Genomic DNA, 19,239 nt, shown 5'->3' on the forward strand with positions numbered 1-19,239 from the left:
ACACTCATTACACAGGAGCGACTCATTGTCTTCACCGTTCTCTTCATTCCTTTGAGGACGTATAAAGAAAGCAGGTTGATAGTTATCTCTCTTTTGCTCTCTCTCGCTCTCTCTCGCTCTCTCTCGCTCTCTCTCTCGCTCTCTCTCTCTCTCTCTCTCTCTCTCGCTCTCTCTCTCGCTCTCTATCACCCTCTCCCCTCTCTCTCTCTCTCTCGACCCCTTTCCAGCCCACCCCACATCGTGTGCTCTGCGAAGCCATCCCGCCTGATGTGGGGCCATACTTCTCCCACTGCCTCCCCCACCACCCTCTCCCCTCTCTCTCTCTCTCTCTCTCTCTCTCTCTCTCTCTCTCTCTCGCCTCCTCCCTCTCTCGCCTCTTCCCTCTCTCTGGCAGCGCTCGCACCCCCTGTCTTCGACCAGGTGCCTGGCCGTCCGCCCGACTGTTCATCTGTCTGTTTGTACCTCCCGCCTAGCCATTACAGAGGCGCCCGCCCTCCTTAGTCCTCGGGCAGGGTGTTAGGAAGCCTCGCCCCCCCCCACCCCTCCTCCTCCTGCGTGCCCCAGTGACATCGGCAGGGTGGTGCCGGTGCCCCCCCCCCCCCCCCCCTGGTGGCAGGAGGCGGTGGGACCGCCAGTGGGTGGTGGTGGACCGAACTAACCCGGGCCCGGCGCAGATCAAAGGCGCCGTGGGGGCCATTCAGCAATGTTTAGCAAAGAGGTACTCTGCCCCGCCCGGGCTCTGCTCCCAGGCTCTGCCCCATCCCGGGGCGCTACCACTGGGCTCTACCACGGCGGGCTCTACCATCGAGGGCTCTACCACGGCGGGCTCTACCACTGAGGGATCTACCACCGAGGGCTCTACCACGGCGGGCCGTACCACCGCACCGAGGGCTCTACCATACTGGACCACGCGGTGGGCTCTGCCTCCAGGGCGCTGTCCCCGTGGACGTCTAGTCCACGAGACCCCGAGGGCTCTCTAGTCCCAATAATGGTCTTTGGTCTTTCCATCTTACAGGCCTGCTCTGCGCCGAGGTCCTGCACCCTTCCTGTCTAGAGAGAAACGAAGGGGGAGATAGGGGACGACGACGCAGGGTAGGCAGGGGAGGGGGGTAGCGTAGCTTGGCCTCCGCGACAGTTTAGCCAACTCGACGCCCAGACCAGCCGTCATCGCCGTGTGGCTAACTACCGTTTTGCCGACCGGTCAGGAAAAGGGACCAAGGGGGGGGGGAGGGGGGGTAAGCACAGCAGCGCGACGGCGCTCGAGACGTGATTACCGACCGGCAGCGGCGGAGCAGTGCAGGAAGCGAGGGAGCCGCGCGACGCAAACGGAGCGGAATGTATCCCTGCTCGATGAGCTCGAGTGAAAACCAACGTCGCGCGGGTGGCGGGGGTGGGCTGCATGCCGCCGCGCCAGCTGCCCCCACCGCCGCCGCCGCCGCCCCTGCAGGAGAGACACATTCCACACGGGCTCCCCACACACCAGCCGAGCGGGATGGCAAAAGTTGGGCGCGCACGGGGCGGCGGCGGCGGTATGGGCGCTGCCGGGGGCGGCGCCGCCGCCGAGCGGAGGCGTGGCGCCTGATGGAGACGCCCGCCCAGCCCAGCGCCGCCGAGCCGCCGCGCCTTCAAGCACTGCCATCTGCCCCATCAGTCATCGGGTTAAACCCAACGGAGAAAAGCACCCAACTTTTCACGGCGCGAGGCGGAAAGCGCGCGACGTTCATAGACATGCGAGGCCGCCGGGGCGGAGGTGGAGGCGAGCGCCGCCACGTAGCGAGCAGGCGAACAAGCAGCTTTTCTTTTTTAGAGCAACGGGGGGCAGCCATAGGTCACCGCCGTGAGGCGTCGCCAGGCTTTAGCCGCGTGAACGAACGGGTAGCGCCCGTGCGCCTGTGTTACGTTACCTTCATAAGGGAGGGAAGGGGGCGGGGATATGATGGGTCCGCTGGATGGTCCCTTTAGGGTCGCACAATATTTCTACCCCCTCCCCCGCGTCCGGTCAGCTGAAGCGCCTCGGTGCCCACGGGATCACGGCGTCCAGTGGGTGGATCACCACGGCCACCACTGCTCCGTTTTGGCTTTGACGGCAATAGCTCTCGCGTTGATCGCGCCGCTCGACTTTCGCACGTTATTCCCCTGCCCTCGATGGAATTCTGCAGGCTGCAGATGGGCTCGCAAACTTTACACCGTTAGGGGGTCAGGGAAGGGGAGCAGCGTTGCAGGACCCAGATCGAGAAGGAATTCCCTCCCCGGAAAACAGCTGTCGGGCGATTCACACCCGCTCTTTAGGGCATTTTGGGGAGGGGGGATACGTTCTATGCACTGGAAAGACAAAGCAGGTTTATCTTCCCTCGGGTGCTATGTTTTTCTGAATTTAACACCCTGGTTAATGGAATAAATTTCCGCAATGATTCTGAATATTGAAGTGCCTTTAGCAGGCATTATAGTCTTCGCACTCTTTACAGGTGGGAACACTTTTTTCCAGTGTGGCCGCCTGTTCCAGCCAGCCACAGACCGGCCGGAAGCCGGCCCAGCTGGGTGGGGCGGGGCGCCGACACCCTTTGACCCTTTGACAAAGCTACCTCTCGACCAGGACCTATCCCTTACAGCTGTTGCCCCGCAGCCGCTCTGGCTCTACCCTTCGCCTCCAGACTCCGCACCGGCCATCCCCGGCTTCCAGTGTAGTTTTCGGCCTCGTTGCCTGGGGCAGGGGAATGGGGAGGACGGAGGCCGATCTCTCCGCTTTCCTTCCCTCTGCCACCACCGGTCACCCCGGGGTGAGAACAGCTGCTGGAAAATGCAGGGGCCGTGGTAGCTTTCTTCCCTCCCCTCGTTTCTCCCCTTCTCCATGTATGGCAGCTGCGCCGACGAAGGCCCCTAAGGCGGCCAAAGTTGGCCATTCGATCTAAGTCGTCCCGAAGATCTCATTAAAACTGCGGCAGCAAACTTAAATTGGCCGCCTCCTCGGTCGCCAGTAAAAACTAAGTCACATATTCACAAAAGGCGCCGGCATCCTCCACGGCCGATCCCGGTTCCAGAGGAGCGAGAAGGTGGAGGGGAGGGGGGGGAGGATCCAGCCCTAGTGGCCGGCTGTAATCGGGAAGATCAGTGATCGCCTAGGCTGCTGGGAGTTTCTTCGGGACTTTGGGATGCCTGACGGTGTCTGTGGTGGTGGTATGGAAGAAGGCGGTGGGGGAACTGTGTCATTGCCCCTCGGATGCACCTTCGCCCTCCCTGCTTCGTCACGGCCCTCCCCACAACCCCCGCGCCACACCTCCCTACGCCCCTGCTCTCAGTTTCGCCCGTGCCGTTGCCCTGCCGCAGTGGCCGAGTTTAGTTGGCGAAGAAATCCCCCCTTCCCCTTCTTGCCCACCCTCTACCCTCCGACGGGAAAAAGGGGCGAAGGTCTTGTGCGGCGGGCGGGCGGCGGGGCAGGCAAGCCGGCCGAAGGGCGGAATTCTCGATGGCCACTTTTCCGTGAATAAAGTATTCAACGAGTCAACAGAAGAACTTCTTCGGGACGACGCGGCGGCGGCAGCGGCGTGCAGTTTAGGTCATGGCAACTTTGGTTTTTCCGCTTGCGATGAATAAATGGAGAACAAAGGGGGGGAGGGGGAGGGGTATCCCCTTCCTCCGGGACGGCCTAGTGCGGGTGGGGGGCAGGGGGCTCAGGCCCAGGGTGGCGCCTGGAACGAGGCCTCGGCGCGCGGCCTCGCCCCGCCACTGCTGTGCGTTCCATCAAAATCCCTCAACCGCTGTTGTGGTCTGGGGTGGGGGGGACGATTTGTCTTTATCGTCGTTGTGTGTTGCCAAGGCTCCGATGGACGCCCACCCTCCTGCGTCCCCCCGGGCAAAGTACAGTGTCGTGTGTATCGGTGGCGCTCCGCGCGGCCGGTTAGAGGGGGAAAATATCGCGCAGAAATGGCTGTCGACGAATTTTGCAAAGCTGCACGACCCGTCGCCAACCGAGTCCCCTCTTGCTTTCCTGTTTTATTGGCGGAGCTGACAATGCCCTCGGGAGTCGTCTTTTTCTGGCGACCGCGTCCATTTTGCTTCACTTCCAGCTACAGCACACAGTATAAGCTCTCGTTCCCCCGCGGTCCATTTCCGGTCTCATCAGTCTTTGTCTTGTGTTTTGCAGATCCCGAGGGCAACTCGGCGCCCCGCATCGAGCACGCCTTCGTCCTGAGCAGCGTGCGCGCGCGCGCCGGCAACCCCACGGACCTGGTGTGCGCCGCGCAGGGCTTCCCGCCGCCCGAGTACCGGTGAGTGTGTGGGCGGGGCGCATAGGGAACAAAAGAGTAGAACGAGAGAGGCAGAGTAGCTAGGAGGGAATACGGGGAAAGAGGGAGGTTATTGAGCAGATAGTGGAAAGCAATACCGCCAACCCCAACCCGTCCGTGGAGGTACACATGGCCGCGGGGGGCGCCGCGTAGCAGCGCGCCCAGCTGCACCGGTATTGCGCGGTGCTACGCGGCCGCGCGCGGCAGGCCCGTCCCTCCCCCTTGTCGGCCGGGCCAGCCGTTACCTCCGGCCGGAGGCGGCTGCACGGGCGGCTGGCTGGGCGGGGGGCGAGAATGTAGCGTTTTACTGTTGGAGACGTTTAGGCGTTATGGCGCTGCGATGTGTCACATGGTGCCGCGGAGTTATACTGCCGCTACGCTTTCAATCCCCTCCTCCTCCTCGGCCCGCTCCCGCTGCTCCGCGCTCCGCCTCTCCAGGCTGCGCGCCGTGCCCTTCCGCCTCGAGACATTTTCTTTATGCTGATCCTGCACCAGCGCAACTGATGCGCTTCGCTGTCGGATATTAGTGGTGCTTTGTGGAAAAGTTCGTGTTCTCTCTATTTTTATTTTGTTTTAAATGCCATGGCTCACCGTGACTGCAAATAATTGTGCTGTTGGCGCCGACACCTTTATGGTTCTCGTGTTTCTGCAGGGGAGGAGGATCAAAAGGCTGTTTACCACCCATTCATAGAGCATCTCCGAAATCATATTTTTATCTTTTATTTTCAAATTTGTTTTTTAAAAGAGCACCCCTTGATGGTGCATCAACTTTTAGTTTCGCCCGATCAGACAAAAGCTGTGGGTTTGGCGACAAACGCGAAGGCCCAACATGGGCCAAAACAATCATTTATTTTGGGGTATTTTGGGGCATTTGCAAACGGATTTTAACAGAAATCCCTTCGGGGCTTTTTGGATAGGGGAAGGTCCATCCCGAGGTCCATTTTTTGTCATTTTTCCAGATTTCCCGACCAGTGGGACATGAGTGGGGTGTCCTTTAACAACAACAAAAGAAAGTAGTCCATAGGGCTAAAAAAGAGAAAGTCCCACCGAGCAGGCCCCAAAGTCCCGACCTAGCGCAGCGCTGTCGTGGCAGCGTGCGGTCTGCCAAACACCCAGTGCGGCCTGCCGCTACATATAGATAGAAGGAGGGGGAGGGGATGACTTTCCTTCTCGTTGAGCCAGTTGTGGGGTGTAGGGCCTTTCTAAAAATAATTTTTCGTGCATGGTCTAAGAATGTGTACTAAACGTCCTTTTGGTCCCCCACAGGTGGTACCGCGAACTGGCGGGTGGGTCCCGGGAGCTGACGCCCGGCCCCGGGGAGCCTCGGGTGCTCGAGTCGGTGCTGCAGTGGATGCGGGTGTCGACCCTGGACGCGGGCCGCTACGTGTGCGTCGTGAGCAACCCGCTGGGCGAGGACCGGCGCGAGGTGGCGCTGGTGGTGGCGGCGCCGCTGGAGGCGCGCCTGCGCCCGCAGCACCAGGTCGTGGACGCGGGCTCGGTGGCGCAGTTCAACTGCTCCGTGTCGGGCGGCGCCGGCATGGTGCACGTGACGTGGCTCAAGGACGGGCGGCCGCTGCAGCCGCTGCAGGTGCACGACCGCATCCGGACGACGCAGCTGGGCCAGGTGCACGGGCTGGAGGTGCGCCACCTGGAGCGCGGCGACCGCGGCATGTACCAGTGCGTGGCGCGCTCGGCGGACGAGAGCACGCAGGCCAGCGCGGAGCTCGAGCTGGGCGGTGAGTAGGAGCACCCAATCCCGCACTTGGTTGAAACGAAAGGTCAAAGAAATAAATCCAATCATTTTTATCGTGTTCTGAAAGTTCCTACTGAAAATTTGTGTTGATGAACTTGCATGTTTCTGATGTTTTCCCTGCCCTTGTTCAGCCGTGGCACCGCGCCTGCTCTCCACGTTCATCGAGCAGACGCTGCAGCCGGGCCCGCCGCTCTCGTTGCGCTGCGCGGCCAGCGGCTCGCCGCCGCCCAGGATCACCTGGCTGCTGGACGGCGCGGAGGTGCGTCCCGGCGTCGCGCTCGGCGGCGGCCTCGGAGGCGCCGACCTGTACCAGCAGGCGCAGCACCAGGACCAGCGCGGCGACGTGGTGGGCTCGCTCAACATGTCGTCGGTGCGGGTGCAGCACGGCGGCATCTACACGTGCGTGGCCAGGAACATGATGGGCTCGGCGCAGCACACGGCCGCCCTCAACGTGTACGGGCCGCCCGTGAGCCGCGAGCCGCTCAACCTGACGGTCGTGTCCGGCTCGGACGTGTGGCTGCGCTGCCCGGTGGGAGGCTTCCCACTGTCGCGAGTCTCGTGGCAGAAGGGCAGCACGCTGCTCACGCCCTCCGCGTCGTCCGCGTCGTCCTCGTCGTCCTCGTCGTCATCGGTATCGTCATCATCATCATCGGCGACCTCCTCCGTCCTGGCGCACGTCTCCGTGTTCCCCAACGGCAGCCTGGTGCTGCGCGGCGTTGAGGCTGCGCGGGACGCGGGGCCCTACTCGTGCACCGCGTCGAACCAGCAAGGCCGCAGCGCCGAGGGTCGCCTGCTACTCCACGTCATGCGTGAGTGATAATACTGCAACACCACATTAGAAATCCTCAACTAAGACCTCGCCTACCTGACCTGACGTGACTAACGTTAGCCCATCATTGTGCCCCGCAGGGCCGCCGGAGATCGCCCCCTTCCAGTTCCCGAGCACGCTGGTGGAGGGCAACCGCGCCCAGGTGTCGTGCTCGCTCATCAGCGGCGACCTGCCCATCAGCATCTCGTGGCGCAAGGACGGCGGGCCGCTGCCGCGCGACCAGGCCGTCAACTCGCAGCAGATGGAGTTCTTCAGCCACCTGACCTTCAGCGACCTGCGCGCCCGCCACACCGGCCGCTACACGTGCATCGCCTCCAACGCGGCCGCCACCGCCAACTACAGCGCCGACCTGGTCGTTCGAGGTGAGACGCGGTCGCTGGATATACCGAATTTTCCATTTCATGTGTGACGCGAGTTGAATTTCTCACCTGCGTCGTCTTCCCCCTAGTCGCCCCGACGTGGATGGTGGAGCCGTCCGACGAGTCCGCCGTGTTTTTGCAGCCAGCCGCCCTCCATTGCCAGGTCCGCGGCTACCCGCCGCCGGTCACCATGTGGCTCCGTGAGTCGGGTGAGTCTTAGCCGAGTGTTCAAGTACAATAAACTACCAAAAAACATTTAATTATTCTTCTCTTCAAATTTTAAATGATCAAATAAACTTGTTTTGGACATAGAATTTATAATTTTACAATGATAGACTAAGAAATAAACTAGTGTTCAACTGCACAAAGTTAAACACTTAAAAGTGTTCTGCACCAGGGGTGGTAATGAACCTTTAGACACTTTTAAGTGTTCAAATTTACTGTTGAACACTTCAAAGTATTCAAATATCCAGTCAAACATTTAAAAATGTGCAACAAAGTAACAAAGTGTTCAACACTTGAATGTTCACGCCAGTTGAACACGTAATTTATCAAGTTCCAGTTTCCTCAATTAGTATTTTCTCGTCTGCGCAGGGGACCCGCCGGGCGAGCCGCTGCTGGTCGAGTCGACATCGGACAGCCAGCTGGCGCCCAACGGCTCGCTAGTGTTCCCGCAGGTGCAGCCGCACCTGCAGGGCCACTACACCTGCCGGGCGTCCAACGACATCGGGCAGCCGCTGTCCAAGACGGTGTTCCTCCGGGTGAATGGTCGGTGTCTAACCAAGGGTGCCTCTGGCGAGTGTGTTTCCTTCTCGACCTCGCCGTTGACCGTCCTCCTCTCCTTGTCGCAGTGCCGGCGCACTTCCCGCTCCGCCAGCAGAACGCGACGGCCGTGTCGGGCGGCTCGGTGACGCTGCGCTGCGAGGCGCTGGGCGACCTGCCGCTGCACGTGTCGTGGTCGCGGCCGGGGCTCTCGTCGTCCGGGCTGACGGGGCGCACGAGCGAGCGGAGGACGCCGTCCGGGGTGCCGGGCGTGGCCTCGGAGCTCCGGCTGACGGCGCTCACGCGGGAGCAGCAGGGCGCCTACCACTGCCACGCCAGCAACGACTTCGGCCAGGACGAGGCCGTCGTGCACTTCGCCGTTAAAGGTACGATGATGGCGCCGCCGCCGCTTCTGCTACCCACTTGTGCGAAATGACCCCGAAATTACGCGTCCTTGTCGGGAAGAAGTTGGACGGCCGCTTTTGCCCCGTCTGAGGGGCCGCTCTGCTGCGCTCTGCCCCGCCCGGGGCGCCCCGGGGGCTTGTTTGGGTCCCTCGACCCTTAGCCTCTTATCTACGTCCTACTTTGACCCCATCTTCCCCTCTTTCGCTCCGTAGCGGCGGGGCTCTTTCGGTTTATTCACTGCGCCGTGCAGGGCCGCCGCCGCGCGCGCCCGGCTTAGCTAACGTTTATGTCCGGGGGCGGGAGGGGGTGGGTGAGGGGGTTGGAGCCCCAAGTCCGGCGATGTTGTGTTGCGTTTCATGACGGAGCCACGGCGGGGCGGGGTGGAGCGGGCCTGTGATGTTGCCAAAGGATGGGTCTGGATGGGCCGCTTACCGCGCGTTGAGCCCTGTCTCGGACCCCGCCGGGCCTGCCCCCCCGCTCCACCCGCCCCGGTCTATGACGTAATATCCTTTCACTGCACCCAGCGGAGCAGCGCGGCGCCGCGGCGTGGAGCCCCCCGGCCAGCGCCATGCTTTGGGGGGCGGGGCGGGGGCGGGGCGGGCGCGATGGGGCACCATCATGAAAGGACGCGCCCGCCGTGCTATTCACTGCCAGGTCCGAGCGAGTTTGATTACCAGGGTCCCCGGAAGAAGGCGCCGACCTCGCGCAGTGAGACGGTAGCGGGCGTCCGTTTGTGCTTGTTCAATACATGCCGCTTTTCCTCCCTCGCCACAGAGCCACCCGGACCACCCGGCCGGCCGCACATCCTCGAGGTGGGCAGCCGCTGGCTGTCGGTGGCGTGGACGCCGCCGGCCGGCACCGAGGGCAGCGCCGAGCCGCTGGCGCACTACCTGCTCCAGTTCCTGGCGTCACCCGTCCTGCCGCAGCCCGGCCAGGAGGGCAACAGCGTGGACCGGGCGCTCGAGGCCGTGCTGGAGGCCGGCTGGCAGAACGTGACGGTGCCCGGGACGGCGCTGTCGGCCCGGCTCGTGCGCCTCGCCCCCGCCACCCAGCACCGCATCCGGGTGCTCGCCGTCAACGACCTCGGCCCCGGGCCGGCCAGCCAGGAAGCGGCGGCGCTCACGCTGCAGGAAGGTGAGTGTCTGTCTCTCCATATTTTACATTTCCTATATTTCCTGCCTAAAACAGTAGTTAATATTTAAACTGATTGTTTCATTATAACTTTTTAAAACTTGGTGTGTGATACGTTGTTCTGACTGAGCCTCTGCCTTGCAGCGCCCAGCGGTCCGCCCATGGAGCTGCGGGTGGAGGCGGGTGCGCCGGAGTCCATCTCGGTGCGCTGGCGGGTGAGTACTGCTCCTACCGCTCACGCGCTTGAACTGAAGAGGTAGGCTCTTTCGTTCAAGTCACGTCACAGGCCTCGAGGCCGTGGCATATATACATACTCACACGGCGCTGCCTCCGACAGCCGCCGCCACCGTCCGTGGGCGCCGTGCTCGGCTACCAGGTGGGCTTCCGGGCCGCGGACGACGACGCGGAGCGCGGCCCGGACGACGGCTGGGAGTGGCGCGTGGTGCGGGCCGCGGCGCGGGGCGCCGGCGCTGTGCTGAGCCTCGACGCCCTGGAGACGACGCTGTCGCCGCTGCGCCACTTCACGCGCTACGAGGTGGTGGTGCGCGCCTTCAACCAGGTGGGCCACGGCCCGGCCACGCCACCCATGTACGCCACGACGCAGGAGGGCGTGCCGTCCGAGTCGCCGCAGACCGTGCGCTGCGAGGCGCTGTCGCCGCAGGCGCTGCGCGTCCGCTGGGAGGCGCCGGCGCCCGCCCGCCAGCACGGCCTGCTCCAGGGCTACAAGGTCTTCTACCAGCTGCAGGCGGGCCCCGGCGCGCCGCAGGGCTCCGAGGAGGTGGAGGTGAAGCGAACCACCAACCTGGAGACCAACCTCCACGGCCTGGCCAAGTTCGCCAACTACTCGGTGCGGGTGGCCGCCTTCACGGGCGCCGGTGAGGGCGTGCGCTCCACGGCCTTGTACTGCCTCACGGAGGAGGATAGTGAGTGCATGTTTTGAATTGAAATGACTAGTCGGACAACAGCATGCCGTCCAATCTTTTATTGTAGAGACAACCTTCAAGTGACCGTCTAACGTCTAAACTTTAGTCCCAGGCCCCGTAGAGCACATCAAAGCCCTGGTCATGACGTCCGACAGTGTGCTGGTGGCTTGGTCCAGGCCCCTGCAGCCCAACGGAGCGGTGAGCAAGTACACGGTGTACCGCGCTCAGCAGCCTGCCCGTCTGGTAACGAACGACGTCTTTTTACGCTTTACGGCTCTGATGTATCGCAAAGCATTTTATGAAGTGATTTTCTTGTTCTTGTAGGATTTTCACAAGGAGACGGTGCCGGGCGACAGGGAACCCCTCTTCGAAGCGCGCCGCCTGAATGAGAACCAGACGTACGAGTTCTGGGTGACGGCCTCCACCGCCGTCGGCGAGGGCCCGCCCAGCGTCAAGGTCAAGCAGCGGCCGGTGTCTCGAGGTGTGTGCCAGCAAGACAATGAGGACATAACATGGCGGGTCAAACAGTTAAAAGTTAAGCAAAACAACGCATTTTTCCCGATGTAATTATTTCATTCCTGTTGCAGTGCCGGCGCGCATCGCCTCCTTCCCGCGGATCGTCCTGGCGTCGGCGGGCTCCCCGGTGGTGCTGCCGTGCCACGCGGTGGGCAGCCCGGCGCCCGCGCGCGACTGGCGGGGCCCGGACGAGGCACGCGTGTCGGCGGGCCGCCACCGGCACCTCGCCGACGGCGCGCTCGAGCTGGGCGGCGTCACGCCCGACGACGCCGGCAACTACTCGTGCCGCGTGGAGAACGTGTTTGGCGCCGACCGCGTCGACTACACCGTGGTGGTGGTGCTGCCGCCGTCCGCGCCGCACCTGGCCCTCAGCGGCGCCGGCCACGGCGCTCTGCACCTCGCGTGGAAGGCGCCCGACAACGGGGGCTCGCCCGTCACAGGTACGGAGCAGCCGGGAAAATTAATATTCGAATTGAATATAAACCACGGGCGTTATTAGTTGAGAGGTGGATAGAACCAAGTCCACCGTCCACATGTCGTCTAACTCTTCCCTCGTCCTCGGCAGGCTACGTCATGTCGTTCCGACGCGAGCGCGGCGAGTGGCAGGAGGTGTCGACGGACGCGGACCGGCGCGCGCTCACGCTGTCGGGGCTCAAGTGCGGCAGCGCGTACCAGGTGCGCTTGTCGGCGACCAACGCGGTGGGCCGCGGGCCGCCGAGCCACACGGTGAGCTGCAAGACGCAGGGCGGGCCGCCCCAGCCCGCGCGCCAGGACGCCGTGCTCGCCGTCAACGCCACGGCCGTGACGCTGTTCCCGGACGCGTGGCCGGCGGCCGGCTGCCCGTTGACGTACCTCGTCGTGGAGCTCAAGTCGGCCCCGGCCGAGCCCGGCGCCGCGCCCTGGACCGTGGGCGCGTGGAGCGACTGGCGCCTGGTGACGAACGCGGCGCGCGCCCAGGAGGACCTCACGCTGCCCGACCTGTCGCCCGCCTCCTGGTACGCGCTGCGCGTCACGGCGCACAACGACGCCGGCTCGCACACACAGGAGTTCGTGGTGGCCACCAGCGGCGAGGACGGCGCGCTGCCGCCGCCGCGCTCCGCGCCCGAGCTGTTGTCGCCCGGCGACCAGCCGCCCCTGCTCACGAGGATGCACGTGCTGGTCCCCACTGTGGCCGCGGCCGTGTGCGTGTCTGCGGTGGGCGTCTGCGTCTGCACGCTGGCCCGGAGGAGGTACGCTCTCAGTGTCCTCGTATGGGCAAGGCCATATCATTTGTACTCTACTTTGCTACTACTATACTCCCGCAGATTATTTTATCTAGATTTCAATCACTCAAGACAGCCAATAGTCGGCGGGCGCTGCTATACCTCGATGATTTCTGTCGGCCTACAGGAAGGACTCGACGGCGGGCGTGGCGGGTGGCTTCATCGGCACCAAGACCAGGGTGGAGGTGGAGAACCGTCGCAACCTGGACCACCACCACCACCAGCAGCAGCGCCACCACCACCTTCAGCCGCACCCGCAGCTGTACTCGCCGGCCACCGCCAGGAAGGGTGACTCCAGCCTTAGCGGCCAGAAGGGCAGCGACACTTCGGGTAGGTTGGGTTGGCAGCCGTGTCCAGTAGCCGGGTGACCAAGGGCCCTCTGTACTGACCGTGGTACTGACCGTGGTACTGACCGTGGTACTGACCGTGGTACTGACCGTTGGCTCCCTCTGCAGCAGCCGACTACGACATCTGCCCTTACGCGACCTTCTCGCTGGCCAACACGCAACCGTCGGGGCCCGTCCCGGTGCCGGGCCTCGGCAGCCGCACCCCTGCGCCCGCGCCCGACTACTCGCTGCACTTCCAGACCTTCACGCAGCGCGACTGCTACGAGGCGGGGCCGCGGCGCTCGCTCAGCCGGCCCGCCATCGCCGCCCCGGAGAGCTTCTACGCCAGCGGCGGCATCAAGCGAGGCAAGCGGCTGGTGGACAGCCCCCCTGACGGACTGAACCTCGGTGCGGCCCGCCTCGCGCTCCTAGCAGGGGGAAATAGGTTTTAAACAAAACTTAAACGCGGTGTAGTCTATGTATTTGGACATCGTCGAAATTTATCTATCTGACAAACTTTGGTATAAATTCGCATAAGTCATCAAAGTCAAGAAAAAGTGCAACAAAATACCTATTTCCCCTGTATCAGCATCATGACGCACTCCTTGGACAGTTAGAATCGACAAGTGCCTCACTTGTGTTGTTTTTAATTTCAGAAATATCGTGCATCTCGAGCCAGCAGACTCTCCCCATGACTGCGACCAACCACCGCAATCAGCAGCAGCAACAGCAGCAGCAGGGGGGCAAACATGAGAGGGCCAGTCGTTCGGGTACGCAGCCCCTGCCTCCCCCTAGTCTCTTGATCATGGTTTCGGCCTCCTCCCCATTTTGTTAAGTCTCAACCTTTCTGCCACAGGGAGCCGGCCGCGCAGCCTGGCGCTCACCAACCGGTCCGACTCGGACAGCTCTGGAGTCGGGTGCGGCGGCAGCCCGCGGAGGGCTTCTCCTCACAAGCTCCCCCTGCGCATGTCCACGCCTGGCCAGCGGGCGGCAGGTGCGTCCACGCCTCAACTACTCTCAAATTACAGACGTGTTTAGTTTCAGTTTTTAAACTGATCGTCATCTGAGACTGACCCTCTTTTGGCGTGTTTCGCAGAGCGACGGGCGTTCGAGCAGGACTCGAGCACCGAGTCCGCGGAGGCGTCCCCCGAGCCCTCCCGGCGCTCCCGCCGGGGTAACGGCGCCGCGGGCAACGGCGGCCATCGGAGAGGGATGCCAGCCAGGTAGCGCAAGTAGGTCCCTTTGAGTCCTCTCAGCTCGGCAACAGGCTTAGGCACTGACACGCCGGGGCGGCGCACCAACCACTTTGTGGCACGTGGGCGTAAAGTTATTCCTCTTCCCTCCACGTTCCCCGGGGTGACGCGTCGAAAAGTTGGACGCATTTTGGGATCTGCCACCGCATTGCAGTGTGCTGTACATGCCGGAGCAAGTGCATGCTTCTGACGGGTTGCCACGCTCAAGCCACACTGCAAGCGCCTGCTATGCGCAGCGTAGGCCAACCCGCCGCACAGCTCTGTCAGCTGGCGGCCCGCCTCGCCGGCGAACACCCGGCCAAGGGGAACGCGTCGTCTGAGCTGGTCGGGGGAGAAGTGTCGCCTCAGGGAACGCTCAATGTGGGGTACCTTGAGCGGTACGTGCCTAAATTTACCCTATTGGATGGGCCACTGGAATAAATTCACCGCAGCATTTTCGTATCTCTACTTAAAAATGGGAAAGTTGAAAAAGCAGTCTATATCGTCCTAGATTCGAGTGGTTTGTGCCAAAACCCTAGATCACCCCTCGTCTGCACGCACGGCTGAGCATGTTAGCGCAACCCTACCTCTCTCCTTCGCCCCCGAAGTGCTAAACTTTCTGCTACCAGGCTGATAAAAAAAACATCTTAGCTCTCGCACGTTTCTTGTTTCGAACCCCACTCCCACCACGCCGCATGTTTTCCTCGACCTCGAACCCTGGAAACATGTCTAAGACAGCAGTAGGTAAATTCACTGACGTCAGAATTTTTTACATTCATGTCAACATGGCAGGCGCACGCTCACAGGAAATACACCCCAGTGTTGCGGGTTTGCCTATCCGTTCTGCCCGTAAGGCGCCATAGCCTTGTGCCTAGTGCCATGGGTGTGCAAACCCGCAACACTGGGGAGTACATTAGCCTTTACACTCGGCACATGCATGGGCATGGCTTGTGAAATTTCATAGGCGTCATACTAACGTTGTACTAGCCGCGGAGAAACATAAAATAAGAATATAGTCCGCAACTTCGTGTTTATCTTTACCTTTCGGGTAGTATGAATTGTTTTGCTTTTCCAGGTTGCACAAATCGCTGAAGGGTGGCGCTGGGAGTGGCGGCAGCGCCGGGAGCGGGGGCAGTGCGGGCAGCACGGTGCCGCTGGACCCGCCGGCCGCGTTCTCGGACGGCGTGGAGCTGTCGGACGCCGAGTGCGACCGCCGGGACCAGGAGGAGCGCGAGCGGGCGCGGCAGCTGGCGGCGCTAGTGCGCAAGTAGGTCTCCTACACACAGACGGCTTGACAGACGGCTGGCAGTCTTTGACGACGCGGTTGTGCTTGTTTGTTTTAGGTACCGGCAGAAGCGTGAGCTGAAGCAAGACTTTACTATCCACGTCTGACCCTGGTGGACCGTGGATCTGTCCACGTCCTCCCTACGCCGCCTGCTATCCTTTCAGTGACGGAAATGCTCTGCTTGTTGCTCAACTTGTACACTGTAATGGAGGTTTCAAAGAGACTGCGCTGTAGTTGTACTTTGTCTGTGATACGCTCAGCCACTGTACGGAATGTGGCCGTGCAAGAAAAAGGGTTGCGTTGTTGGTGTACCCAAAGGAAACTGTTCTGTGATGAAGTAGAGACTTTTTTATTTTTCTATAATATGATAACTGTTTCTACGTAAAGTGGGGTGTTATTGTGACATGGATAATTTTAATTGTTGTTGAAAAAGTGCGTGACGTTTTTTTATTGTCTATATAAGTGTTGTTTATATGCCAGTTCTTTTTGTGTAATATTCAGCTACCATGGGCGACACAATATAGCTTATAATTGTTTTGGAGTATCATGCTCCTTCATGAGGGTCTGAACTATATTCCAAGAGACACGAAATAATTAATTGTAGCTTTGGTGACGGTAGACCCATCACTTGCTATTCAAATTCGTTAATTGGCCTGAAATTGTCAACATTTTTCACCTGTCCACCCGTCCTGCATTTGTGCCTTTTTTACAAATAAAGACAAAAACTTAAACCCTAGCTTTTTTGTGAGTAAAATGTAGTCGAGAGCTTCAATAAAGACATCAACTTAATCTAATACAATATTTATTTATTTTACGGCCCAATGCTGTTTTAATAAGTGTAGGCGCTCCTATAACAACTACAATCGTCTCGGCGCCTCGCCCCTCCCGGCCCCCCTCGCGTTGGACGGCGGCGCGTATTCACGTCCCTTTGTGGACACAATGCTGGCAGCCAGAGTCAGCATAATCCGACCAGACTACAGAAACATCCTTTTCGATAAAATCGAATGAAATCCGAAGCCTTCAGGGTTTAAGCAGAAGGCAAGGGCTTGCTCTGCACACTTAATCCTTATCAAGCCGAAAGTCCCCAGAGACCCCCAAACCTAAGGGACAGCTTGCGTACTGATTGCCTACCCTCCAGGCGCCCTAAGCCACAACTCGCCGCAAAGGGTCGCCCTCGCCTCGCAGTACGAACGAGTCGGGGGCATAAGGGGCCAACACCCAGGACTCTACAGCGGGCCCTCGGTGATCGAGGGAACCGGAGCTTTATCCACAGCGGCCGCTATGACGCGCAATTCGTCAGAACCGGCCCCCGTACTTTTTGGTTGTTGGACTTACGGGTGTCGCAAGGTGAGCAAGACTGAAACCCAGATTCAGAGGCCTTACCATCAGGGGTACCGGGTGCCCGTAAGAATACGCGGCAGCTCGATGGGTTGCCTACGCACTAGCTTGCAGGCGCGGAGGGCGCGGGGGGGGAGCGGTGGAGGTGCGCACCATCCAGCGAATTCCGAACAGACTATAGAGGCGCCTTTTAGGACCAAACTATTTTTCAAAGAATGTGAAAAATAGGGGGTACCCACCCCGCTTTTACACGGGGCCCCGCGTGCTTAACTTCGGAGTTCGGATGGGATCCGGTGTGTCCACGCCATCAGCCAGACAGTTATATCCGATCAACTGTTGACTAGGGTTGTCGCCTACCCGCTTAAACAGGAACGACGGGTACCCAGGGGAGTATTTTCCTCATCCCGCCGCAGTAGTTAGCGAACTGTGGTCACTGTTCCGAACAGCCGCTCCCAACCGCAGTGGTCAGAATATACTCCCGGGGTTTGTGAGACGGTTGAGGCGTACGTTGGTTAAACTGTACTGACCCACCACAGGTCATGGAGCCCTTTTCAGCCAGTTTCTAGGTCTTATTATGCACCCCGCTACCACAGCGAGGTGCCAGACACCGGGGCGCGAACCCCGGCCCAGAAAAATTTCAGGACGACGGGGATTCGAACCTCCGTCCTCCCACGGGCTGGGCGGGCGCGCTACCGACTGAGCCATAGAGGCGAGATACGGTCTTTGGCTCCAAGGAACCAATGATTCTACGCTGTCGCTGACTGGCGTCGCTCCTTGTCTCTCGTAATACAGGACCGACTTCGAACGCGCAGGGGGGAAGACGGGCGGGCGGCCGAGCGCGCTAAATCGTGCTCGTGTCAAACTGTTCGCCCGAGATTCGACTCCCGGCTAGGGCAGATATATATTTTATCGTCGCTCCTTGTCTCTCGTAATACAGGACCGACTTCGAACGCGCAGGGGGGAAGACGGGCGGGCGGCCGAGCGCGCTAAATCGTGCTCGTGTCAAACTGTTCGCCCGAGATTCGACTCCCGGCTAGGGCAGATATATATTTTATCTCCTTCACTTCTGTAGCAGCCGAGGTTGCTCAATTGTGACCAGTCTGAAACTGTCTGGGGTTCGACTCCCGGCCAGCGCGACCACGGTGAGTGTGCCGTAATTATTGCTCTCCCTCTTTGCCGTGCCTCGTCGCCTACCCCTTCTCCTCCTCCCCACCGCGTATTTCCCTTAATGGAAACGTAAACAAACAGTGAAGAGATCGGCGTTTCTGCCAAATACCGATAATACCTACTCATATAATTGATGATCATAGGATTTTAACCAGAATTTTAGGCCGCTGTTCGATATTAATCGTAAGGTATAGTGCTTGATTGTTTCCGTCCCGGAATATTGAATTGTTCCATTCCGGTCATTGTTGTAGGAGGTTAGTGTTCTCCTGTGGCCCAATGTTTACACGCACAATTATGGTGTAAGTTATTTTTTGAGGCCGATTAAATGATGCCCCGTGATGTAAATAACTTGGCTCACTGTCAGCTTTGCTGAAAAGGTGTTGAATGGGTAGACTCCTCCAATCCATGCAGTATGTTAAATACTGTTGTAGGTCCTTATGCAAATGGGTGAACTGCCAGTGTTTTTTCACATATCATATAATTTACTCTATATTATTCTCGTGGAACAGAAAACTTCATTACTTTCTGGTTGGGGTGCAAACCGAGTGATACTATTTGCGTAATCCCACAAACAATCAATCAATGTGCGTTGCAGATAATTTGCTGCTGCCCCTTCGTACTTAATGCTTAGTCCAGTGCCAAAATTAGTTATTTGAAAGACCATGGTCATTTAGAGATGCATGGGGGGAGAGGCATTTAAAAGTGTATTGTATGAGTAAATTATATGTAACGCGCTAAAAGTACCGTTTAATTTGATTGCAGGAACTCAGCCCAGAAATGTTCTTGACATGAGCAAGAAAAGTCTATGGAATCATTTAACCCAAAAGAATAGGTGAGTTAACATGACAGTAACCGCCAACGCTGGTCCAATTTGTCTCTAAACAGACACTATGAGGAGCTTCCTTTCATGTGCATCAAAGGGTGGTTTTTGATGTTTTTTTGTGGTGCCTTGGTTCTTTGCTGTCGATTTCAATCCTCCTCTGTCAAGATCCAGGCTGATTTGTTATCATTGAAAATGTCTTTTAAAAGTCTTGACAATTTGGAAAATTGCTGGAATTGGTTTGGATTGGTCGGGCAAACTCCCTTTTCAGTTGCTCTGTCTAAATATCATGGTGCCGACCCACTACAGCAGAGTTCTTAACCAGTGCACCGTAGGTAGCCTACCTGCCCATACTTGGAGAGACCAGCTCTTAAAACTCAAGTTTCTGTGAACAGGAGTGGTTCCTGACAGAAGCAAAAGTAGTTTTGTGGTCCCTAGTTCACCCCTATCTATTCAAGTACTCCCCTGTCAAAAACCGGACCCATGCCTTTGAAAATTTTGCCAAAAATGAAAAATTTGAAAATCGCTGGAAATGGTTGGGATTGGTCCTTTCGAATTCTGCGTCGAAGTTTCACCCCGCCGGTCCATTTCAAGTGAGTTGCGCCTGTTTTTCTTGGTCCGGTTCGCCTGCGAGGTAGGCAGCCCATCGTACGCTGACCGCCAGATTAAAAGGCCACCCTTGAAACGCAAGTTTCTCTGGATAGGGGTGGGTTCTTCCAGAACCAAAGGTAGTTTTGCGGTCCCCTGGGTCACCTCTGTCGTTTCGACTACTTTTCCGTCGAAATCCGGACCCATCAATTTTCGCTAAAAACACAAAGGCTATAGCCTTTGTACATTTTGCCAAAAAT

The 19,239-nt window shown here is 59.3% G+C and overlaps 1 protein-coding gene across 3 annotated transcripts in view; it reads left to right on the plus strand.

The window, feature by feature from the left end:
- Positions 1-15,802, plus strand: part of LOC113201983 (cell adhesion molecule Dscam2-like) — a 196,203-nt gene extending 180,401 nt beyond the window's left edge. The window contains exons 7-27 of one of the 3 annotated variants that reach the window (XM_052270525.1): positions 4,142-4,265; positions 5,550-6,019; positions 6,168-6,845; positions 6,946-7,227; positions 7,314-7,433; positions 7,819-7,992; positions 8,076-8,372; positions 9,166-9,525; positions 9,667-9,737; positions 9,860-10,445; positions 10,552-10,688; positions 10,770-10,926; positions 11,033-11,401; positions 11,527-12,190; positions 12,351-12,553; positions 12,679-12,957; positions 13,206-13,319; positions 13,406-13,543; positions 13,646-13,772; positions 14,857-15,048; positions 15,125-15,802. In XM_052270525.1, coding sequence (XP_052126485.1) covers positions 4,142-4,265; positions 5,550-6,019; positions 6,168-6,845; positions 6,946-7,227; positions 7,314-7,433; positions 7,819-7,992; positions 8,076-8,372; positions 9,166-9,525; positions 9,667-9,737; positions 9,860-10,445; positions 10,552-10,688; positions 10,770-10,926; positions 11,033-11,401; positions 11,527-12,190; positions 12,351-12,553; positions 12,679-12,957; positions 13,206-13,319; positions 13,406-13,543; positions 13,646-13,772; positions 14,857-15,048; positions 15,125-15,173 — 5,591 coding nt within the window. In that variant the 3' untranslated portion in view covers positions 15,174-15,802. Of the gene's footprint in view, positions 1-4,141; positions 4,266-5,549; positions 6,020-6,167; positions 6,846-6,945; positions 7,228-7,313; positions 7,434-7,818; positions 7,993-8,075; positions 8,373-9,165; positions 9,526-9,666; positions 9,738-9,859; positions 10,446-10,551; positions 10,689-10,769; positions 10,927-11,032; positions 11,402-11,526; positions 12,191-12,350; positions 12,554-12,678; positions 12,958-13,205; positions 13,320-13,405; positions 13,544-13,645; positions 13,782-14,856; positions 15,049-15,124 lie in introns of those variants that run through there. The other 2 variants (XM_052270526.1, XM_052270527.1) reach the window with 2 other exon arrangements.
- Positions 15,803-19,239: the final 3,437 nt, after the last annotated feature.

This window comes from Frankliniella occidentalis, unplaced genomic scaffold (assembly GCF_000697945.3).
Source record: "Frankliniella occidentalis isolate FOCC.00 unplaced genomic scaffold, Focc_3.1 Scaffold126, whole genome shotgun sequence".
In the NCBI taxonomy this organism is placed as follows: Eukaryota; Metazoa; Arthropoda; class Insecta; order Thysanoptera; family Thripidae; genus Frankliniella; species Frankliniella occidentalis.